General features: G+C 40.0%; 1 protein-coding gene across 1 annotated transcript in view; it reads right to left on the reverse strand.

Annotated features, from left to right (window-relative positions):
* LOC107219732 (two pore potassium channel protein sup-9) overlaps positions 1-26402 on the reverse strand; it is a 182619-nt gene that overhangs the window by 100412 nt on the left and 55805 nt on the right. The window contains exons 3-5 of the mRNA XM_046736694.1: positions 26136-26291; positions 25285-25460; positions 24366-24695 (exon numbers count right to left, since the gene is read on the reverse strand). Of these exons, the coding sequence (XP_046592650.1) occupies positions 24366-24695; positions 25285-25460; positions 26136-26291 (662 nt within the window). The remainder of the gene's footprint in view (positions 1-24365; positions 24696-25284; positions 25461-26135; positions 26292-26402) is intronic.

Here is a 26402-nt window from a genome sequence, read left to right on the forward strand (position 1 = left end):
ATCACGCTGGAGAAAGGTGGAAAAGGAAACATATTTTGCCCAAGATTAACGTAACTTCTGGGAAAAGTAATTCTGACAACTGCGCTTCTAGAAGCATCACTTCGAAGAATGCCACCCAGGAACCAAAACCATGTAACATCGTCTCATTATTCATAGCGATGAAGAGGACTGTTAGTTTATGTACGCAATTCCGGTCAAACTGTTTCAAATTTTTTTTTTTTATTTGAAGGACGAAGAACGTGGTCAGCATTTTCTTCAATTTATTTTAGCCTTTAACTTGCATTCACTCACGTAAATCACTTAAAATTTCGAATCTCGTCGATTGGTTGACGGATATTTATTCTTGATGAAGAGGACTATTAGTTTATGTACGCAATTTCGTTCAAACTGTTTGAAATTTTTTTCTTTTTTCTTTGAAGGACAAAGAACGTAGGAAACATTTTCGTTAATTTATTTCAGCCTTTAACTTGCATTCACTCACGTAAGTCACTTAAAATTTCGAATTTTGTCGATTGGTTAACGGATATTGTTTGCACGATAAAATGCTGTACCATTCATATCGTGACATAACAATTACATATCAGAATTTAACTGACGGGTTTCTATACATTATTTATTTTTATATATATATATATGGGTACGTCCAATACTTTTCGACCGCAGCTTGCGGGCTTGGGTCAGCGATTCGACTGCTGATTTTTTCCAGGAAAGTAGGTTATAAAAAAAGACGATTCTCCAAATTTGAGCCTAACATAAGAAAATCTGGTGGCTATAGAAATTTTTGAAGTTTTTAATAATTCAATTTTTTAGTTATTTTCACAATTTTTTCATGGGAGCTCTATGGGACTTAAAGACTCGAATCAAACGGTATTCCCTTTCTCTGACCTTGTATTTTGAGGAAAAAAATAGTTTTTTACTCCAAAGCAATATCCAGTTTAACTAGGACCCTTTTCATGAACTACTATTTTAGCAAAATTTCGCATAACTTTGAAACGCTGCCAAGTCAAGAAATTTCCAAGTAAACGGCCAATCGACGGCTCAAATTTTTCGTCTAGGTATATTTTATCACTACCTACACGAATTATTATTAAATACCACGTTCCTTTTTATATACGGCCTCGCAAAACCAACTGATTTCTGAAAAATCGCTGTTTTCAGATAGTTGTAACTTTTTTCTATGCACTCGAAATCGCTTGAAATTTTCAGGGAATATACTTCATTCTATCCCCAAACAACGCTGAAAATTTCCAGCTAGGAGTCGAAGTTGTTAACGAGCTGTGAATTTTCAAAATGTTCAAGTTTCCCACATAATATTTCGTATTTCATGGCATTATCAACTATATAACAAGTATTGAGTACGACTTCATGAGATACAAAGAAACAAATATTCGATTTCAAATAAATAATTACAATATGAATGATGAATAAAAATATTTTATACTACTATAAATATCCTATTCTCACAGTCAATGAGTTTTTTTTTAAGGCGATACAAATTATAGGGATGTAAGCCATATTTTTATAACATTACTTTAGTATGTAATTTTGCAAGCTCTTCATGTTTTTTTTTATTTAGGTTGATAATCGACGAGTGTAAATTTTCCACGCGCAATTCAAGAAGTCGTTGATAATGCCATGAAATATAAAATATTATGTGGGAAACTTGAACATTCTGGAAATTCACAGCTCGTTAACAACTTCGACTCCTAGCTGGAAATTTTCAGCGTTGTTTGGGGATGGAATCAAGTTATTCCCTACAAGTTTCAAGCGATTTTGATTTGATGGAAAAAAGTTACAGCTATCTGAAAACAACGATTTTTCAGAAATCAGTTCGTTTTGCGAGGCCGTACATAAAAAGGAACGTGGTAATCGATAATAATTCGTATAGGTAGTTATAAAGTATACCTAGACGAACAATTTGAGCCATCGATTGGCCGTCTACTTAGAAAATTGTTAACTTGGCAGCGTTTCAAAATTATGCGAAATTTTGCTAAAATAGTAGTTCATGAAAAGGGTCCTAATTAAACTGGATTTTGCTTTGGAGTGAAAATCTATTTTTTTTTTTTTTAATACAAGGTTAGAGAAGGGGAATGCCGTTTGATTCGAGTCTGTAAGTTATACCGGGACAATCTCTTGAAACTATACATACAATGCGCATGCGCCAAATAATTCAATCTCATTGGTCGGTGAAATCGCCCTGCGGCGATGTTTTCGTCTGCTGAGCAGAGCGCCAACGTACACAAAATGAAACTAAAGCTGTAAATCTCTCGGGCGTAAAGCCGTGGATTGAGGTTATGCTGCTGTTTATTTTTACGTAACGTGAATTGTTTAAGAACAGTATCGTTCAGCAATACCGCGGTCGATATCGGAAGATATTCAAGCGACGCAATGAAGAATTCAACGGAAAAGCAAATATTGGGTGTTATTTATTGAAAGAAATCTGAAATTCAATGTGAAATGTCATTAACAAGTGGGAGTCTGGACAAACAGAGGTAGGTAAGTAAAAACAAAGTTTATTGTGAACAGATTCTTTATTTACTGTAACATGGCATTTTTACTGCGCGTTCCACACAACTCTAGACGGACCCTAAACTTAGGGAGCCCGCGGAGCAGACCGCGGCTCATTTCGAAAAAGAGCGCCAGGACAACGGTCACGCATCCGAGACTCTAAGAGGGGACCATAGTCGGTCCAGCGAATAAGACTTTTCAGGATTTTTGTTTATTTTTTTTTTGGGTGGCGAGTAAATGCGGCCTCAGACAGGGGATCGGCAGCAAATTCGAACGACGTTACTGGATGGCAATCGCGGCGGATCGCGACGAAAGGAGGGCCTCACACGAGGCTACGGAGAGAGCGTCAACGGAGAGCTCTGCCGCGAGGGAATCCAAGGCGGACGAGATTCCCGTTGGTGGCCGGCGAGCCGTAGCCCCCCCCTCCGTCGCCCAACTGACGACAGGTACCCTCGCGAAGTCGTCACCACGCCACTGCCAAGCTACGGGGTACCAGAGACTGGCCAGCCAATCAACACCCCGCGACAGCGGAATTCAACGATAGCGATACGATAGGGTGTAAGAGTTTGGTAACGAGAACCCCAATTAGATCGGGGGAATTTTGACTACGGGTAGCGCCTATGTTCGGGGCATGTTCGAATTGCGGCTCCGATTTGCAGGACTCGCCACTTGAGTCCTGGCGACGTTGTGTAGTGGGTGGTCGTAGTATCGAGTTATAGTGAAAAACAAAAAAGGGAAAATCGCGTGCAATGGCAGCAACTGGAGTCGGGTAATTCCTCGGGTAGCTACGAAGTGGTAAGCGCTTGTAATTCTTTGCGGGCATATTTCGAGCGCAAGTTAGATTGGCACACTGATAAACGGTCGGCCCACTTAATCTTGGAGTTAGAGTAGCGCTCGAAATCTGTTTGCCGATCTCCTTGATGATGACCGTAGCCTGAGTTTTCGCGATAACGCGTAGAGTCAAGTGGATCCCTGTAAAGTCTCGCGTAGAGTCACGGTTTCGAATGGGGAACAATTTCGGTTCGAAATTGAGTGCGGCCAAATTCCGCTGCACGGGGTCTCGTCGAGTCTGCGTACGTAAAACGAGTCACTTCTCGGGGAGGGGGGTCGCGTGTTACTGTGCGTGGATGCTCGGTTTAGCGGGAAGGGTTGCGAACTTTGTGGAAATAGTGACTACGACTGGAGCTCGGATGCGTCATAATACGCTACACACCCGCACGATCAGAAAAGCTTCCTAGAGTTATTAATTCGGTCGCGATTAGCGCGTCGAGTCAAGTCTTTTTGGTTTATTTTATGAATTCTTGTGCATCAGTAGGGTGGCGACTAGCGCCCGTAGAAGTAAGACATCACCTAGATTTAATCACGATTGCGATTAGCGCATCGATCATGATCTCGATCACGTTTTTGTCTAGCGGTTTATGATTAAGTGACGACTAGCGTCGTCGTAGAGAACGATCGCGGGCAGCACCTCGAGTCAAAATCTTGTTTTTGGTTTTTGCGAGTTAGGGTATTATTAAGACGGCGACTAGCGCACGTAGGCCGTAGAGGTCTCCTAGATTTATTCATTTTTTTTTATTATTATTTTGTTGTTCCTTTTTTTTTTTCTTTTGAGTTAAGTTCAAGCATTTGTATTTGGAATCGCGAAGAACGACTTTCGCAGTAGTTTTATTATTTTTATTTTTATTTTTTTTTGTATTATCGCTGACGAGAAATATATTATGGGAATTTTATAGTGATTTGGCCCAACCACGCGTTGGCTTACTTGTGTTGCACCTCTCTCTACCCAAAAATTACCCCTCCCCTCTCCGCGGTACCGAGCTACCGAGTATATGGTCGCGGTATATCGTATTACCGATTTCGAGGCGTGTTGATCATGCCAGGCGCCCAACAAATTTCGCGGTATTGTTTCAGGTTCAGGGTACATCGTGGACGCCAATTTGTTGTGCACGCGGTAAGTTCTCGGTCATCTTCTCCGAGTGACCGAAGAGCGGGAAAAATCCACGTCACAATGTATATGTGTATACGTATATGCATTTTTATACATATTGTACCTATACGTAAATTTATTTGATGTTATACATAATATAGTTCATTTTATTTGTTTATATCTTCAACATCTTCCGATCTCAAATTCCCATGTGTGTTGATATTATATATGCGTACTCCTCGTTTCTGATATGATCGTTCAAAATAAAGACTCTTTTTTGTTTTACTTTATTAATTATACGCACAAATTTATATATTATAATCGAAATATATATCATAATCGAAATAGTTACACGATATTTGTCTTTTCATTCCCATTCAACTCTGTCGATTGTCAATAATTATATAGATAGTTCAGAATCGGAGAGAATTAACTGCCCTTTTTGAAAAGAAACTACTTGTGTCTGGAACGTCGTCCCGAAGTCTCTAGAACCTCCGTCGAGCGTTCCGTGAGAAGTTCGAGCGACATTCGAGAGAGTTCCGAAATCGGGACATAGGAGGTCCTAGAGACGTTCCCGCGACTTTTCTGGGACCAATCCCTAGACGTCACAATCGTATTTGTGAGCTCCCTGCGACGTTCAACGGACGTCCCGTTGCTGTGTGGGTCTGAAGCTATACCTCGTTCGCAGTTTATTGTTCTATAATTATTATTCATATATAACGTATTATAAAAATGCCTTACGACAAGTTAAAACTGAAAAATATCTTGCTGCAAAGTGACTGCCAAATAATCGATGGCAATGGACATATATTACCGCCGTCAAGTCTCGTATATCGTCGTATTGCTAACCGTATGGCTTTCGGTGGTTCACATATCGAACCACATCACGTTTACACAGTCATAAATGACGATCGTAACAGGTTCAGGCAGCTTATAGGAACAACATATAAGATAAATTCAAAGGGGAGCAAAGCTACTGATATTAGCGATTGTTCTTTCAGAACAGTACCTGCAGATGTAAGTCATAACGCATCGGAAAGCGTTCTCGCTAAAAAAATTAATCTGGTTTTATCTCCAAAGAACTGGCAGGACATGGTCCTGAAAAAAAAAATTTCTTCGGGTAGCGTATACTGGAAATTCCAAGAAGAGTGGGTCGACATTCTAGCTGAAAAAATATGCCAGCAACATAAATCAATCGATTGCGTATTCGCGTTTAAAAATAATATGACGACTCCTACCGCCAATGCGACGAACTATTCAACTTTCGTTGGTTATTGCACCGAGTGCAAAGCCCAAATAAGCGGTTCGTTAGAAAAAGCACCGAAGATAGACGTTGACGTAAATTTTTCGTGCAGGATCGATGGCATCCGGCCTGATCAGCACACAGGTATTAAGATACGACAATTGAAGGAAAAACGCCGGGAAAAAATCGTTAAGCAAATGATCGATCAAAAAAAAATGCTACCGTCATTAGGCGAGAGATGGCGAGCCGTTCAAAAGATTTTGGAGGAAAAAACCCGCCGATAATTCCGAAAGGTGACGTTCTACGTAAAGCAAACGAATAACAGTTACTTAAGATGTACTGGTTGGAGTTTGCATTTGCTCCATTGAACTTGCTACGCGAGTCCCAATTTGGAGATCATGCGGGTTTTATTCACAGTATCGGTCTGCTAAAATTCCACTGCATCTATTGGACACCGGAGCAGGAAAAAATATATATCGCTCGGTTGAAAAAAGATCCAAGCGCCATTTTCACGATCGATGGTACCGGAAGTATTCATAAACGTGATCACAAAAATGACCCGCACGTTTTCGTTTACCAATGCATGGTAGTCACTAATGAGGGCAGTGTACCGGTATTCTAAATGGTGACCGGTGACCAACGGTCGTTTCAAATTGCGAACTTTCTTCGGGTTATTTTGGCGAAAGGTGTCCCGCGCCCTCCTATCGTCGTGTGCGATTTCGGACGCGCTTTAGTGAACGCTGTCGCGGAAATCTTAGGTAGCTACAGTAGTTTGGGCGATGACTTACAAACATGCTATACAGCTGTTATGCAGACCCATACTAAGATGCCGACTGGATATATAAGATTGGATGTAAGTCACGTATCCGCCATGGTAGCACGATGGAATTGTCTGAAATCGACAATCAATGCAGGGCAACAATTGTACCAACGCTGTATTGCGCAGGCCTACCAAATGAGTGATTTCAAAGAGTTGGCTTACTTTCTTGAATCGGTCTTGATAGTATGTCTCAGCGAATTTTTCGGTAAAAGAAAAGATGGGTTGCCATTGCAACCGGAAATTCACGTGCAAGTTCTTGACCAAGCTATTGAAGGAGTTGATTTGACTGCGCTTAAGGACGACGGAGAACTCAGGATAACAGACGAATATAACGAAGATGACGTTTCAGAGGACACTACCAGCTCAAATTGGAAAGAGTGGGCTGATGAACTGTACGATTCTCCTGATGTCATTGCAAAAACATGCGTAGGAGGAAATCGACCCAACGCATGCTTTAATCGTGCTTTCGCTCTTCGTCTGACGAAGCAGTTGTTGCCATTTATTCTACTGTGGACCGGTGTAATGCGACCGCATTTCGGAATCGGTTCAACCATAGCAATGTCCTCGTCGGTCGAAGCAGAGTTCTGTGATCTTAAGCACCGTTCATTCGTTACCAAACTTCCGATGCGGATTGATTTATTCGTGCGGCAACATCTAGACCATCTCGACGGCAAAGTAAAATCGGCCTCAAACTCAAGTGATGTAGCGATACTCGACTCAGTCTCTGTCCCCTCTAACAAAGGTGATCTGCCGATAACCAATCAATCTAAAGGCTCCGAGCTTTCTCTAAGAAACGTTAGCGTAGAGTCTAGCAACAACAAATCGGTACTGGGATCTGCTGCTCTGAACACGGTTTCATGAATGGAACTGTCCCTGAAGAGATCACAGAAACTTCATTGAACGAGCAAGATGCACATTGTTTCGATACTCAGGCTTCACAAACGATTGCTAATGGCAAAGGCCTACAACTGATAGGCAGTCCTAAAGACAGCGTAAAGACGAACATCAGCGACAACATCAACCCACATAAATACGAGAATCAGATTTCTCGGATGATTTCTGATAACGAAAATCTACAGATACAAGTAACTAATAACTCACAGAAGACCAAGAGATCAACAAACTATGAGTCTGATAGTTTCACCGGGAACAATCCATCCGTAGATCCGTTCATAGGTAAATGTATTCGATCGAGCACTCCTGATGAATGTGACAATTGGAATACATGTGAGGACTGACGCGGAAAAGCCGCAAAAGAACAGCAGATAGTTTCAGAACCAGAAGAATCTCGGAATAAGGTAGAAGCTGAGCAGAAAACACATCCGCTTAAGAGGACAGCCGAGTCTATTAAAAGTCCGGTTGAAAAAAGACGTAAACCCACGATGCTCGATGAATGCCCGGGATGAAAATATATCAAAAATGTAAAGTTCGGTAAGCTTCCGTTATTTAAAAATGGTAATTCTTGTCCTCCTGTAAATATGGGACAATATTTGCTGAACGTGAGGAATACTTGTGCGTTCGATTCGATATTTCAAGTGGTTTTAGGCGCGATCGCTTCGAATAAACAGTACTTCGAAAAACTCGAAGAGACCCTTAATAGCACAATACAGTTGGCTCAGAACTTAATTCAAAATAAGCGACAACACACGACGACAAGTTACAAAGAAAGAGCAAATATACTTTCTAAATTGTCACTTTTCAATATTGTACAATTTACGAGAACGACGAAACGCCTAAATGCAACATGCAATGTTGCATACTTAGCGCAATATCTATTTGTGAATGTGCCAAGTCATAAGACAAGAGTTTCCTGCCAATGCGGTGTAACGAGGCGTTTCAGAGTTCCCGTCACAACGGCACACAACCGTTATTATTTCTAGTTTACGCGTCCTCGGCAGGGTGCTCCAACCGAACTCGATACAAAATAGGCAATAACTACTTTTAACTAATTCTTTCTTTGTAAATTCTGTATTTCGCGCTTCGGCGCACGCTAATAAGGTATTTGGACGACAACAATCCCGACCACCGAGGTACGGATAGCTATCGTTTCCAGCTCTCGACGACTTCGCCTACAGACGGTCTAATCAGACTATACTGGCTACCTTGGTGCACTTCTCTTGCTACTGGGATAGCATCCACCCGAACCTTCCGTATCGCCTCGACTGCCGGTGAACAGGGAGATAAAAATCCTCCCAACGGCCGAGGGCACCGCTCCTCAGGGAGGAACCAGCCGCCCGCTCTATCGGATGCCGTAAGGATGGCGTGAAGGGCAGACCGTAGCCTGCCATCTTCTGACTTACCGGCCTGGTGCCGGACCGACCCCAAACCACTACGTCCAGATTGATGAAGCCATCGTTCCGAGGATCGACGCAGCCTTCCTGTCGGCAAGAACTAATTGTGTGGGTCGTGGTCCACGGTTTAGTCAACCGTCTGACTGCACGACCTCGGGTATAGGCAGTCGGCTACTGCCTGTACAAAAACCGGTGGAAGTGAACAGTGAGGCATCACTCGCCACTCGATAATTCTGACCGAGAGGCACCCTGTGTATGCCTCTGTCAAAGAAGTCCCCGATGATAGGCAACCTGGACAGTAAACTGAAGCAGCTATTAAATCGTACGAGTTGGTGTCAATGACGAAATTACGAGCAGCACATTACACCACATCTAGCGGTAATCTTCGAAAACGCATGACCACGCCGTAACCAATATTCGCTACAGAGGGATGGCCTATTTGCGGTGGGGGTCAACCAACCAATCAAAGAGAAGAAGAATCACTTCACGACAACCGCGAGATCAGCGAGCCGAACTCCGACCTCCTTCTATTCTACGCTTGACCTGCTGGGTGACATCAACGAATTTCTACATCCTCCCGATTCAAACTATCGATACTTCTTCCTTTATCGTTATCGTTTCTATCGTTCCTATCGTCTTTTATCCCGCTACCGTTTCATTATTATTATCGTTTTGTTCTGCCGATAGATTCTTTCCGTAAATTCAAGTTCCTTCCTTCCTTCCTATTTTCTTTTGGTCATTATAAGTTTTATTTAAATTAAGCTCAGTGTTGTGTGCCTGAGATCATCTAGTAAGGTAAGGCTTCTGCCTCTGTATTGTATCGTTACGAAGTTGCTCATAATTTCTATTCTTTCTTATGGTATTTATCGGTTTTACGTGAATCATGGTCCACGGATTAGAGTTGCAATAAGCCGCCGTGTGACTGCATGATTTCGGTCAATAATATCGTATTTATCGTTTCTTGGTTGCATCGTGCGATGCCAGTTTTATGTGAATCATGGTCCACGGATTAGAGTTGCAGTAAGCCGCCATGTGACTGAATGATTTCAGTAATTAATTATTTTCGTGTCTGAGCGACCTCGCAACTGCCGAATAATTAATTCTTTTGTATTTATAACTTTTCTGATTATTTGTGAATTCTATTAGCCTGCTTCTATATTTTCTATCGTATTTTCAGCCCTATTGGCGTTACGTTTCATTTCATACTTTTTTGTGATAGTAGTATGCCTTATATTTCATTTTTGTTATTGCTTATTATATTTTCATTTATTTTTGTGCCTATTTTATCGTATATCGAGTTCCTTGGAGTATAACCGAGCGTAGAATCAGCCTCCAAATATTACCGCACCCTTTTTCTATTGCTATTGGCGATTTTATATTATTTTTGCCTGTTATTCTTTTCTCCGTACCTTGTTGAGTCAAGTTCTGCGTATTATTCTTGATTCTTTTGTACTGCGGTGTATTTAGTGTATTTCGTTATTTTATGAACTCTCCGAATTTCTCACTCTCTCATAATTTTGTATTTTGTATTCTCTCAAAAGTTATGTTTAGGAATTCATTATTTAATTCCTCAGGTCCGTAATCTCTCTATATAATAAAAAAGTTTCAAACAAATGAACGTAGAAAAAGATTATAATAACAATAGTAAAAAAAAGATTATAATAACAATAGTACACGCATGAAGTTGGCGGTGGGGTGAGATCCCGAAAACAAAACAAAAAGCATCTAGCAAACCCTTTGACAGCTGTCATCGGCTGTTTATGACAGTCTTTGACAAATATCTTTATAGATATCTGTTTCTGACGCGCAAAAAATGAACATGCAAACGAAAATTATCAAGATGATTCCCGACGGGAATTGTCTTTTTCGCGCGTTGGCGTATTGTGTATACTGCACTCAAGATCGACACGCAGAGGTGAGACTGAGTATCGTTTCAAATATAGTGGATAATTGGTCTACATTTGCGGGTCTTATTACAGATAATGAGTCAAACGGTGCTGTGATTAGGTCACCTGGTGATTACAAATCACATACGAATAAAAATGGAATATACGGGGGAGAAGCAGAATTAGCTGCAGCTGCGGACATTTTTAAGATATGTTTAATCGTGTATCGCGAAGAACAAATTCATCCACACCGGATCGGATCACAAAATGAAACACAATTCTCGCTACTCTTCACCGGCGACGGAAACAGTGGACACTTTGATGTCTTGCAGAACCAAAATAAAATTCAGATAGTGAGTAATAAGTACGAAAAGTAAAAATCAAATAATAGAAAATCTAAATATGTCACCAAACAGTCAAAAGGACAGCCAGGATTTACGATGAAACTGGAGAAAGGAGGAGTTTCAAGCAGCAGACAAGGCGATGAAGATGGTGGATGGTCGGAAATATTACAAAAGAAAGAGGAAAATAAAATCGTAAGAGCGAAAAACCAAATAAGCCATAGAATAATATCCATCAAATATTCGTATGACCAGGTAAGAGGACGACCAGGATCGATGTTGGCCACAAGAGAAGGAGGTGTTTTGCGGAATGAACAGCAACGCAAATATAGAATAACGGGCTGTTGAAATCTCCCTCTCTTGCTCCCTACCGTCGATCGCGCTCACGCATGGCTGGCCAGTACTGCGTTCCCAAAACTATCTTCTCGGCGCTCGACGCGCGCCGGGCCTAGAGCTGGGACCACGGAGCCAGCTCTCCCGCCTCGCCACGTTTCGCTTCCGCTCTCTCGCATACTGTAACCTGTTGCTATCGCATCACGCTTTAACAAAATCTGCTAATATCTCTCTAATCTCTCGCAATATCGTGCTGATATCTTACTAATAATTTATATTATGTAATTAATTGCTTGATTCTGTTTATAGTTTCGAAATATCTCACTTCTCTGTGCTTCAGTGGTCAGATTATCGCACCGCATGTGCTTAACCTTAACCTTAACCTGCAATCCAGCATGCTTTGCTTAATCTCGCTTGCTTATCAAATCAAATTAAACATAAACTGTGATAAAATAAACAATTCACTGTGATTAAATAATTTAAGTAGTTATAAATAAACAGAGGTTGTTCTATTCAGCTAAAATTAAGCTACCCTAATTTCCAGCATTTTAATTTATCTTTTTTCTACTACATCAGCCCTTATCATTTTACACGGGCAGAGCGGTAGCAAAAATAATTCTGAAAGTCAAGGAGATAGATCGATATCAATAGAGAAGGAACACCAATTTTCAACCAACGAATGGAAGCTTCGATTGATGAAAAAAAGAAAAGTAAGCACAGAAGGAATTGAAGTGGACAGCAAGTGCAGACTTGTCATCAAATCAACATGAAGGAATTCGCCTGTCTACTAGACAATGCGTAAGGAAATAGTGAGGCGCGAAGCGCCGAACAACGAGACGCGTAGCACCGAGATGGGGTTGGCGCGCGAAGCGCGCAGGGGCGAAACCCCTAGTCATTATAAATTATCGATTCTATCGTTTATGAATAATTCTACCGAAAGTTATCTAGTCGATCGTTTACTCTACCGATTTTGTAAATTGTCAATGATTGTCAATCTCTCGTACTGGTTATAATCTATGGTAAATTCGTCGTATTATCTACCGAGCTATCGTTACCTACTAGGAAAGTTCTCTCGTTTCTAATTGACAGAATAATAATTTTCGTAGCGTCATTTGCAACTTGGGTAAGATCACGTCGCCCAGTGACGTGTAGTTCAAGTAAATTCTTGCATTATATCGCTTCTCCCGACTTACGTTTATTTTTCTCTGTTATTTACCGTCTCTCGTTTCAAAGCTACCGTTCAATTCTATTCTACCGAGATCTTTGTGAACAACGATTGCTCATTTTATTAACTACCGCTGTCGATACCATTTCATTTGCCTGTCTCAACCATGTAACATTCCCGATAATATATGATCGATTGACCTGTTCATTTTTCCTGACTTGAGTTCATTCTTTATTTCATTATTTTCTTTAATTCTGTAATTATTGTTAGCTGCCTTGAATACGGCCACTCTACCAGTTCGTGTGAGTAACTGAGCCTAGCCAGCCATACAACGGGTTCTCTATTTATTTTTCTTACGGTTTCGTGTTATTTTTATTGATTCGTATTATTGTTTGAAAATTGACGCTAACGCGTCTGGCGCCCAACATAATTGATTTTGTTATAGTTTAATATTCTGAATAAGTGGAGAATCGCGCCAAAGTGTCAACGGTAAGTCCTCCTTCGAGGGTAACAGAATTTAGCGTTACAGCGGATATCGCTTGGACACCCAACACATCATGCTCAGCATCAACGTTGATGTATTATTGTATGAGGGGTTCAATTTCATGCAAAAGGCAATAGACGAGGGGCACTTAACAAAAAGATCGTGTCGGAAGTGTCATAGCGCCATTGAGGATGAAATAAAATATGGACCACACGTAATTATTGATACTACAGTTTTAACAGATGCTACTTACAGGGCCAGGAATGACGGTCTTCGCCACACTCTTGAATCCATCGCTAAAACTGTTGAGTTGAGGATATAATCTATCGACTAGCCGGTCTCGTGCACTATATTCCGAGTCACTACATGGCCTACGTAAAATCGGGTATGTATTGGTACGAGTACGACGATATACGTGCTACGCATGTAAATGTTAAGTCGAGCAAAGAAGTGAAGACCCATCTAGTGGTGTACATGTACGCAAGCAATAAGCATTAAGCAGACACCGCAATCATTACAACATTTTTCTTAAAAGTCTACACTATCTCTAAACGAATTTCAATCTCTTCAGAGAAAAGCACGATCGGAAAATTCGAATCTTGGAAGTGTAAGGTCTCTGGTTCATATCTCGATGTAGTTTTTTTTTTTTGATTTTTTCAATCCCTACATCATGCACAAGTAATATAGAGTGAAATTATCTGAATTAATAGGTACTTCTTCCTCATACCTCACAAGAAAGATTTTTATTCTCATCACCACTCACACGAAAACCGTGAATCATCAGCCAGAAATCTTAATTTTTCGTTTCTAAAAGATACTATTCAAAAACAATAAAAAATTACGGTTTTCGATGCAAATATCACGATTTTTCAAGTGGGTGATGATAAAAATAAGAAGTTTTGCGTTTTCCATAAGATATAAGTGTAAAGAAGTTATTAATTCATATAATTGTTCTACATTTTGCATGCGAATGATGTAGGGATTGGAATAAAGTGGAAACAAATCTATAGCAAGACTTAAGGCGCAGACCCCGCACTTACGGGAGTCAAATTATTCAAAGTCGATTTTCTCAAGAACGGCTGAAGATTGGTTTTACTTATAATGTTCTTGTCGTGACCTTAACATTTAATGAAAAAAATCGTAGCATTGTATTACTGGTGGGCTGACACCTTATGTGTTCTACATTGTGAGTAACATAAAAACAGAAAAGAACAATAAAATCCGAAAAATAAAAGAAGGCGAATTTTTTTTTTTTTTTCAAGTCAAAAAAGTATTAAATAGAATCAAATCTGTTTTATCTTACAAAGAAATTTTTCATTCTAGTTACCACTCACACGAAAATCGTAATTCATCAACTGGAAATCGTAATTTTCTGTTTATAAAAGCTGAAATATAACAAAAAAAAAAATTAAGGTTTTTGATGCAGAAATCGCGATTTTTCAGGTGGGCGATGATAAAAATAAAAAGTTTTGCGTTTTCGTAAAATATAAGTATAAACAAATGATTAATTCTTATAATTTTGATACATTTTGCATGGGAATGATGTAGGGAACAGAAAAAGTGAAAAGACTATAGTAAGATTGGAAGCGCGCAACCCGCGCTTACGTGACTCAAATTATTCGACGTCAATTTTCTCAAAAACGGCTGAAAATTAGTTTGACCCATAATGTCCTTGTCGTAACCTTAACATTTTGTGAGGATACATTATAGCAGTGACTTTCTGCTGGGGTGACACCTTGTGTGGTAAACCACGTGAGTAACATAAAAACATGAAAAAAAAGAAAAAAATACAAAAAAGTAGATAAAAATTGAAAAAAACGAAAAAAATTTTCTAAATATTAAATGGAACCAAATCTTACCACGTCCTCGTCGTTGGTTCTGGGTAATGCGGAGAGTAAGTATATGAATTTGCAAACAAGTTGTCCACAAAAACATACAAAATGTACATTATACAGGTGTAAATCGTCATGGGAAACTTTGAGCGAGTCTAGAAATCGTGCTCAAACACCAGTAGCTCGCTGTCGTATAGCTGGTGGATAGTTCAGAAAAGGCTGAAGGCCAAATGCTATTCAGTATTTCGTGAGATGACTGAGCTGTCGGTTGAAATGTCGAGAGACCAGAACTCACACCGAAGTATCAGCATCTCACTGTCATATTCGCCGTGTCCAAGTGAGCAAAAAGAGGGATTGATGATTTGCGATCAGGGTGGTGAGTTTTGCTACTCACCACTTTTGAAAAAACAACGCTTTATTATTATATCTTTTTTTGTCACATTCTATCCCGACTTTTCCATTTGTAAGGAATTCATAGCATGCCAGCTTTCTTTTGTTATTTCAAAAAAATAATTCAAACCCTCGTCTATCGATGCGAGCGTATGCTAATGGAAGTCCAATGAGTACAAGAATTGACCAGAAGCGATATGACTTCGCTAGTTGCACTTAGGAAATACGACCGGTATTGATAAACAATTATTATTGGAAGATTTTTGGAAGCCGGAACTATTCTCGCTGATTATGCAAAAATGGGGCTCCCCACAAATTTCAATGCCAAATTTTTTTTTTTGGTATGGACGCCTTTATTATGTCACCGTTAATAATATTCAACCGGTGGAAGCTGATATTTTTAATTATTTTCATAAAATATGGGGTTTTGAAGTTTGACAAACCGCGCGATAATTTCGGGAAGTTCTAAACGGTTTGACGCCAAAAAACGGATTTGTCAAAAAAGCCTTCCTGAACATGATGCTGAAGAAATACCCCCTCCCCCTTAACCCCCTCCCCCCCCCCCCCCCCCCATGGCCCCCATAAAAGCTCGTCCCCAAAAAATTCTTAATCTCGTATTAATCAAGCTTGTAATCGCGGAGGCTGATATTTTGAATTATATCCATAAGTATAATATATAATTTAATTATTTCCGTATATTTTATTATTTAATTATTAATTATTTAATTATTTAATTATAAATTATTAAGGAGGAGCGCAGTGGCTTAGTGGGTGAGGCTCGGGGTTCGCACGCAGCGGGTTTTGGTTCGATCCCCCCACGGCCGACACCAATACAATTTTATTCTATGTGTTAATCTGCAATCCACGTAGTTCGGAGTTCCACAGTATCAATCCATGTCCCACACCTCTCTGCGATGAGTGAGTGGTCGGGGTTTGGCTCGGGTAATCTCTCGCAAGGCGGTTCTTATCGCGCGATGATGGTCCCTCGGCCGATCTTTGACTTACCCACGGTATCGCAGGGGAGGAGGTATACCGACCGAGACACCCCTGGAAGTCCATGCTTGGATTTACTCGCACTGACGCTAGAGGGGGGATTAGGTAGGCAACCGACCCGTATCGGTGGTTGGTTTTTCTGCGAGTTTTCCCAACCACTCTTCGGCGAATGCGATATGGGGAAAAAAGAGTGCATAGCGGCTGTAGACGTGGAGCACAGGAGGAAAGTTCGGGGAGTAAAAGGAAGCAGAAGCAAGCATGAAAGGTAGTGGATCTAAGATAAAAAATGGATGCCCGTCTAAAAACCCAAGCAGGTACAGACGTTGAATTCGAACTTTTTTAACTATTAATTATTTAATTATTAATTATTATTATTTATATATTGATTATTTAACTATTTGATGTAAAACTTAATTATTTACATTACATTCAGGAATGCATATTTTATGAATCTCACCACTTTTTGCCTTCAGTTTAGGCGTTGACATGCACAATAATACCCTATTTTATCGCATGTTTCGTCAAATTTCAAGACCCCATAACTTATAGAAATAATTAAAAATATCAGCCTCCGCCGACTGAATATCACTCATGGTGATAAAATGAAGGCGTTCATACGAAAAAAAAATGCCCTGCCAAAATTGGCGTAGAGCCCACCTTCTGCTTATTTAACATGTTAATGATATTTAACAACTCGCTGGAGCTCAAAACTCGGATATTTGTATCAGCATGACACCGTTTCGTTAATATTACGTTTTCAATAATTGTTTATAATTACTGGGAGAAGGCTAAGGACCGGAACTGTGCTCGGGATTGCGTACGGGCACCACTCTTAATATTTAGGACCTTGTTACAACCCAGAACTTGGATTGTTGCATCAGCATCTCACAGTTTTGGTCATTTTACGTTTTCAATTGTTGTTTATAATTATTGAGAGAAATCTACGGACCGTAACTCTTCCCGACATTGTGTATGGTCACTCCTACTAATATTTAGGACCTCGTTAAAATCCAGAACTCAGGTTTCTGCATCAGCATCTCACAGTTTTGGTCATTTTACGTTTTCAATTGTTGTTTATAATTATTGAGAGAAATATACCGACCGGAACTCTTCCCGACATTGTGTATGGTAACTCCTACTAATATTTAGGACCTCGTTAAAATCCAGAACTCGGATTGTTGTGTCAGCATCTCACAGTTTTGTTAGTTTTAAGTTTTCAATAATCGTTTGTAATTATTGAGAAAAAGCTACAAACCGTAACTCTTCTAGAGATAGTGTATGGTCATCACTACTAATATTTAGAACCTCGGTGACGCCCAGAACTCTGATTTTTGCATTGACATCTCACAGTTTTGTTCATTTCACGTTTTCAATAATTGTTCAGAATTATTGAGAGAAAGCTAAAGACCGCAACTCTTCTCAAGATTGTGTATGGTCACTACTACCAATATTTTTTTTTATAGCTTTATTGCATTAAACAATTACAGGGTTGTTTTTAGCAAGGGGGTAACAAAGTGTAAAATTTACAAAATAAAAACAGTATTTAAAATTAAATTAGCATTGTAGAACAATATATAAAATCGTGTCTTGATTAGAATTTCAGATAAATTATAAATATAAGTATAAGTACAAAAATATAAGTAGTCATTCAGTCAAACAATTACATTTAAACAATTTAAACAAGTTAGAGATGCAGAGCCCAGGCTCTAAGATTTAGTGACTTGGTGACTTAGTTGACAATTGCATAGAGAGTTTTTGCGTCAGATGATGAGAATAATGCTGGTATTTGTTCACTGCTGCACAGTGAATTTTGCAGATATTGATTCCTGAAGCCCACGTAGTAGGGGCAGGTGATCAGTAAGTGCTCGACTGTATCCGGCTCTTTTAGATTACATAATTGACATGCAGAGTTCCGAGCAAATTTTGTCATAAGGTTGTCTGTGATTAAAAAGCAGTTATGTTTGTTTGAAAGCCTCAGTTGGGCTATCAGTCGCTTGCTGCTGAGCGGAATCTTCATTAGGAGATATCTGACTGGGACCCGAGGTTCTGCAAGAGGCAGGGAGAATTCGAGTGACTTGGAGTTTCTTGCTGCGCTTAAGTCGTTGCTATGAAGGATACTTTGATACCGATTCAGAGTGGACTCCATCTCAGATTCCCAGAGGTTGGGATCGATCGAATCAATTAGATCTGACGCGTCACATTCCATTAAAAAAGCTCTTATCTGTGTGGCCCAGTTATGCGGTGAGGCGGTCGTGGTGTTTTTAGCCAGGTTGAGGAGGCGCAGGAGGCAGATTTTGTGCAAGCAGTTGTCATCCGCCCTAAGAGTTTTGATCAACCATCTCCATATACTGGTCATGGCCTTCAGAGCCATAGGATCGAGTCCGAACTCCAAACGTACTGCCCAGTCTGGGGTGTTCCTGGGTAGTTTGAACAGTTTCTTGAAAAAGAAAGTTTGAGCAGCTTCCAGGGAGTTTCTATACCAGAGACCCCAGGCTGGGATAGCGTATAAAAATACCGTCGAGACCATACTGTCAAATATCTTGTTGTACGCGTTCCAAGAGACGCACTTTGCTTTAGCCAGTAAGGCCAAGGACGCTCCTGAAGCACTTTTTGCTTTATTAGTAGCAGACTGTAGTGCTGCCAGACCTCTGGTAGAGGTGGACACCTCGACACCTAGGTAGGTATAACTATTGACCAAGTCCAGGCAAGTTTGTTTGTAGGTCCTATACCGAGTAGGGCATTCTCGTATTCTACCAGCTGCTTTGAACACGAGAATTTTTGTTTTTGACTTGTTGACTGTTAGCTGGTTCAGGTCACAGTACTCTTCGAGGGCACGCAGCTTGCGTAGAAGATCCATATGCGAATGGGCGAAGATTACGGTGTCGTCAGCGTACAGCAGCAAAAGAATGTCGACTACTCCATTGATGTCCAAGCCATGAAGACCTTTAGATCGGAAAAACTGCTCAAAATCGTGCAAGTATAGTAGGAACAGGTCTGGACTTAAAGATTCGCCTTGTAGGACGCCTTCAGTAACATCAAAGACTTCCGTGAGACCTTCCTTGGTTCTAACCTGCATGGTCGCTTGATCATATAGAGATTTCATTGTGTTGATAAACTTGCTACTGACCTTTAGATCAAGTAGTTTCTGCCACAGACGCCCATGGGGTACCGAGTCGAATGCCCTTTAAAAGTCAACAAAAATACCGTATATTTCTCTGCCATCGTTGTGTCGAAACTGTAATTGAATGGCACTGAGGAGTGTGAAAATGGCATCTGTGCAGCTGCGCCCTTTTCTGAAGCCCATTTGAGAGTCCGGCAGGACCTTTTCCTTATCCATCCATAGAACTAATCGTTTCTTTAAAATGTTGGTGAATATCTTGGTAATTATATTAATAAGAGCGATGCCTCGGTAATTGCTTGGGTCAGACTTGGCACCTTTTTTATGCAGCATTGACAACCATATCTTTGCCCAATTTTTTGGTACACGCTCTTCATTGAGCACTCTGTTGAATAGAACTATTAGCAAGTTTGTATGCTGTGCCGTTAGAGTTTGGAATAGTTCATTGGTCAGTAAGTCGGGGCCGGCAGCTTTGCCGGGTTTCAGAGATTTAAGAACCGAGTTGAGCTCCGGAAACCAAATTTCAGCATCAAGGATGTCGTTTGTGATGCTTGCAGAAATAGAAGGCGTGACAACTCTTGGCTTGGAGATCGCAGCATAAAACTTGTTCCAGCTGTCAATTGAGACGTCAGGGGAAGAGCTGTGCTTGAAGCTGAATTTTCTAACTGCGGCCCAGAAGTCTGTTGGAGCCGTGACGTTGGCAAAAGCCGATTTTATACTGTCAATGTGAGCTTTTTTCTTAGCTTTGCATATTTCCCGGTACTTATTTTTACAAAGAGTGGCATCCTGTTTGAGTATATTATTGCTTCGATCGTTTTTAAGTTTTTTTAATGCTTTTCTTAGCTCGCTTTTTGCTACCTTACAGCTTGAGTCAAACCACGGGTTGCGAGTAGTCCAGCTATTTCCGGCGAAACCTAGAGTTTTCACCAGGTTAGCTTTTTCAGCAGCAATGTACATGTGGCAATGCAGGAGCGACTGTAAGTTGTCAGTTGCTAGGGTTTCCGTGTCAGCTGGAATCAAGAGATTAGACAGTTGTTCAAGGTAAGGATCGGCAGCGTTATTCGTCTATTTAATCTTGGAAAATTGTGGTTTTTTCGGGTTATCATTTTTAACTGGCGGAGTATAGGTTTCCAGCGAGATACTGAGACATACTGGATAATGGTCGGACATGGACGGCTCCATTTGAACTACCAGATCGTTTACAAGGCGCAGAGACGGTATGTCAATCCAAATTAAGTCAATGATTGATGAGCCAAGGTTTTCGTACGTCGGTTGAGCTGGAGAATCACTGACTGTCGTCCCATTCAAAAGTACGAAGTCGTTGTCAACCATGAATTCCGTGATCATCCGACCCCTTTCACAGGTAAAATTATCAGTAGTGCGAAAAATGTCGTATAATTGGCTTCCGGTGAAGAGATCAGCTGGCCATGGATTCAGGGTGCCGACTTTAGCGTTCATGTCACCGCCTATAATAAACAAGTCGTATGTGCGCTGAGTTTTGATGTCGTCGATGATGCTCTGAAAAATATCGAGTAAGTAACGGAGGTCGAGACATTTGCGGAAGTATACTGACCCAATAACAGCTACGGATGATCCAAGTTGAATTTCAGTGAAAATCCACCAAGGGGAAGCTTCGATTAACGAGGAGTTATATTGTGTATTAACTGCCGTTATTAGACCGCCGCTTGCTCTACCTACTGCATGTTCTCTCAACGCCTCGGACCAAAAGATGTTGTATTTATTCAGATAAACAGGTGTGTACGTATGGGTTATCCAAGTTTCACAAGCTGCGATGATGTCGGAATCTCCAATTATTGAGCTTGGCTCAAGGTTCGAGAAGCCATGAAGGTTCCAAAATGTGATTTTGACTGTAGATGTTCCCACGGGTGTGCTAATTACTTTTTTGACTTTGATTCTGTCCACTCCATGCTGCCCGAATGCAAGCTGGAGTTCCTTGATTGAGGCATCATCTTGTTTGTTTCCGGGTTCCAGGAGTAGACAAGATCGTCCACCAGAATTTTATTCCCTTTTTTTACGGGTTTTTTACTTTCGCTTCTTAGTTGTTTAGCGAGCGTTCTGACATTCCAGTCTATTTCGCGCTCCCTGACTGTTCTGTCTGGCTCAATAAAAATGTTAGTACCGGTCAATTTAATTTTTTTGTTCTTGAGTATTAGATTTTTTATATTTATATCAAATAGGTCGACTATAAGCCTCTTGGTGAATTCCGTTATTTCAATTCTAAGGATATTGACCCCAAAATTGGAATTCAAGAACGTTTTGACCTCCTCCGTGTGATTGTTTGTGGATAGAGTGAGGCCTACTATCGAGATTTTAGTCTTCTTATTTTCCTTTTCAAGAAAATCAATTCTATTACTGAGTTGCGAGATTCTGTCACGTTCCTCTTTTGAGAGTGGAGAAACTTTTAAGTTGTTAAGTTCATCTTTCTTCACTGTGCTGTCTTCCAGAGCTTTAACTCGTTTAGTTAGATCGATCTTGGTTCCCTGTAAGTCGGTTTTTAATTCTGCTAGGTTTCGCTGTATATTCTCAAAGGCTGTTGCGTCGTCTTCGAACTTTTTGTTCAGTTTATCGGTGAGCACCTTGAGCTTAGTTTCCTGGTCAGACCTGAGGCCTCTCAATTCCTCCAGTATTTTATCCATCGCTGAATCACTGTTATCAATTGGGTCCAGGTAGTCTTCTAACTCCGCATAATCTGTCTTCTTAAAAGTCTTCGAAGGCTGTTTCGGCTCTTCTGTGGGAGATTGACCGGAACTGTGTCTTTTCCTCTTGGTTTCGATAAAGTTGGTTATTGGAGTGCAGGTGTTGGCAGCTTCTGCAAGGAGTTGCTGGGTGGATAGTCGCCCTTTTCTTGACGGGGCCGCAGGTGTGACACCGGCTATAGAGTTGTTGTGATTCAAAACGAGGCGGGGTTTGGCTAGCAGTGGCGCCACAGGTGCGGGGTCAGAATTTGACCGTGAGATGTCGCCTGTATTCATTTACGGAGTCAGGAAACGTAAACAATCATAAACACGCCAGCTGAGCACACACCGTGTTATCAGGAAAAACAGAATTTTATATGCTAAACTCGAAAGGATTTAAAGATTTGTATCTGCAGACTTTAATCACTTGTTTCTACACAGAATATGCACGTTTTTATAATTTTTTACACAGAATTTATTAACTAGCAAGAATAAATATGATAGAGCGACACAAGACACGTCTGTTCACTACAGATGCTCAGTGGCGCCCCCACTACTACCAATATTCAGAACCTCGCTAAAGCCTTAAACTCCTACTTTTGCTTTAGCATCTCACGGTTGCGTTGGTATCACATTTACACTAATTGTTTATAACGATTGTGGGAGGGCTTGAGACCCCAACGCTTCATTCTTGTCTTCACTTTCAACACTCATACAGAATTAAACCTATATGTCGACCGATCCCTCAGACACTCCAAAATGACATTTAAAATCGTATTACATGGGTTTTGTGCTTATAATTCATTTTCTGCGGAGTTTAAGCTACAGAACTATTCTTAAAACTTGTCTGTACAGTAGAACTCTCCAGATTCTCACTTCTCTATACTCAAATATTCGAAATACGATGAGATGCTGACATGTGTTTTGCGAAGTTGGCATCCCATTTCTTGAAACACGATTTAAATCGCTAAATCGACGGAACTATTGTTAAAACCTATCAGGAAGTGTAGAACTATAGTGGATGCAAGTAAATATGAAGCTCATATATGAGATTCTAACATTTGAGATGCTAGGTTCACATACACATCAATTCGCTTGATTTCGCCGCTAATAAAATTATACACGTTGAAAGTGGCAATGTAGTTTAGTTGAAGGGGATGGGAACATTAGAATGACAAAATTTCACATTTTCTTTAGTGCATTCTCATGAAGCTCAGATCTTTCTTTGATCGCTTCCCAACGATGAGACCAAATACCTGTCCCTGTATGGTGAGCCACATTCGTCACCAGGTTATCATGGCTATCGCTGTAAACAACGCGAATGTTTTTTTCGTGAGGCTCATCAGTTTTGTGTGGAAAAAATTTAATTTTTACGAGTGTCACAATGAAAATGAGTCCGAAGGTTACTCAAGAAGAGAAAGGTTTTATTGGTGATTGGAAGGATCAAAATAGAAACAGAACAGTATTTGCCACTACCAGAGAAGAGCTAATAAACAAAAGATAAGAAAGACAGTAGGCTGAAGATCTACTTGCCGATGCTGAAGTACTGCTATCTTGCCCATTATTGCGGATTGGTGGTGCGTCAAAAAAAAAAAAACGATATTTTCACGCAATAAAGCAGTCAGGAAACTGTAAATGCGTTTTTTTCGAAACCAAGTTTTTGAAAACAGTAAACATGATAATTTGATAATTATTTGATCAATTCACTTGATATTTGGACGGCATATGCTTCATTCCTTTCTCTTGGAAATGAGTTGACCAGACTTCTGATATTTTTTTTCTCACTTTTTTAACTCGAATAAACGTGCAAAGAAGTGATGAATTGTTGCTTTTTTTTGTTTATTCGGGCGCCATTTTTGAAAATTTTAGAAAATCAATAATGTGTTCAATGAAAATTCTGGTTTCATATCTTGACTTTTAAATGACATTTGGATTTTTTGTTTCAAACCAGCCGCTTATCCAGAAGGCTATCCACCGCCAAAAAAAGGCTTTTTCAGGAGTGCCATTTTAAATGTTTCCGATAAAACAATTTGCATATACATATATTTAAATATATGTACATGCATGTAAAAATGTAATTTTATAAATGCAATAGAATCACAACAACAACAAAATATCGGCGTTTCTTTCGGTTTCCAATATATCCATCCGGCTTAATACGACAGGCAGTCCGTGTACCCAAAGCGATTGCGTAATAAAGAATGGGATTGAACAATATACATTCACTGTAAAGAATTTGGTGACACACGGTACACAATTGACAATAGTAAGAGTAATAATTTTACTGTAAAGTGGCGAGGTAAAGCAATTAGTTTTGATTAAAATAGTACCAACACACCTGTAAAGCTTCCGCCTCGTCTCTCCGTTCGTCTTCAGTGTTCATAGTGACAAATCTAAGAACTAGCAAATTCAGAGAGGCAGCAACAATGGCCAAACCGAACAGAATGAAGATCAGAGCGAACATCACGTATTCTGGCTTGTTGTCCAACGCATTGTCCTTCTGGAGGGCAACCATATCGCCGAAACCAATTGTCGTCAGCGTAATGAAGCAGTAGTAAACTGAATCGAAATACGACCATCCTTCATATCTTGAGAAGACTGCGGCACCCCCAGCAATCGTGAGACTGGAGAGTGTCGTAACAACACATATCAGATTCATTTCTGATGCCTGAAACTCAAAAGTTCTTCCGTTACATTCCGTTATAATTATTAATAATTATGTGTTCTCAACAGTACTTTATACCCAGGTAGCCAGTTAACGCCAAGATGACATACAAATTATTTACCTCCCCGAAAAACATACTGCGTCCGTTTGTATCACAGTCACATTATGCTGTGAAATTGATCGTACAGCTGTATTATTGCGTGAATTTTACGTAACAGTAGTGCATTACTAATTTTGAAACATACCTGAGATATGCTTTTTTTATAGTATTATACGTCACTATTGAGGTATACTACAATGAGCGATATACAAAATTGTCGTGACAAACGATTCCCTTTGTGCATTTCACAAGTTTAATGTAGTTGTCAAATAATATAGATATTACACTATTATGTATCTATTGGCCACTGTGACATTTGGACTGATCATATTAACACGTGGTAGACATTCGATGTGTCTGTGATCTTGCACGTAATAAGTACGTGAAGACATTTAAGCCTTTGAAACTAATATCTGGTCCTACGAGTTTTGAGCCAGATGATTGTTAAGGATTGGTCCAAGTATTTCATCAATTATATTCTTGTTCACTCACTTGTATATCCTTGCAATTGAGAAGACGTTTCACGCTTTGTATAACAACTGACGAAAACTCGTTGAGCCGTTCGCCTGTACTTTGAAACATGACAAGACCTAATGGAATACCCACGATAGCGTAGCACATCGTAAACAATTTACCACCTATGGTATTTGGTGTAGAGTGTCCGTATCCTGTAACAGACAAAAAAAAATTATGAGTATAAGAAAAAAAACAATTCATGTGCCTGCATCCGTTTAAATTTCAGGGGGTTGTACCCTCAGAAAATGGTGGAAGATAGCAGACTATTTATTATACTTTTGTCTTGCCTTTCCAAGACATTTTTCTAGATACACTAGATCGTCTAGTTTTAATTTGCATTTTAGTGATGTTACTTTCAATTTTCGTTATGCTCGATCTTTGAAATAAAAGATCAAACCTTTTCAATATAAAAAAGAAATTTCTCAGTAAAGGTTGGCGTGGTGTTACTGAAGTGCCATCTGAATTTCATCAATCTCCGTCGACTTTTTCAATTGATCGAGAAGCTTGTCACAGTTTATACGAGCGATATTTCAGATTAACAAGAAGATAATAAAGGGGACAGAAATTGAGAGAGATGGTTGAATCTGGTACGGCTATACGCGCACGCAACGAGGATTCTGCTTTAATCTATCGATGCAATGTGATACTTGATTCGCTGTATGAGATCAACAATTAGTCACTGTTATGTGTGCTTTACGCTTACCAAACTGTATTTCATTTTCGTGCAAATCACCTATTAGTTACCAATAAACATATTATATGAACAATACGCCAGTAAGCAAGAGTTCCTAACCCTGTATTAACAAAAATATTATCGAATGGTTTACCAATCGTAGTAAGCACCGTGGTAGCGTAGTAGACTGCCCCAGCAAATTTCCACTGCTGACCTGCCTTGTGTGGTTCCGTCTTCAGCACAACCGTTTCCATCACCTTGAAGTCGTCCTCGCTTATATTGTACTTCCGTATCACCATTTTCTCTATAGCTGCACGTAAAATAAAAGATCATTATTATTTATATTTGTTGAATACGATACGCAATTGCATGTGAGTGTGTTAAGGGTAGATATAAACTCCAATACTGAAAATTTGATCAC

Source organism: Neodiprion lecontei, chromosome 4, assembly GCF_021901455.1.
Source record: "Neodiprion lecontei isolate iyNeoLeco1 chromosome 4, iyNeoLeco1.1, whole genome shotgun sequence".
NCBI lineage: Eukaryota > Metazoa > Arthropoda > Insecta > Hymenoptera > Diprionidae > Neodiprion > Neodiprion lecontei.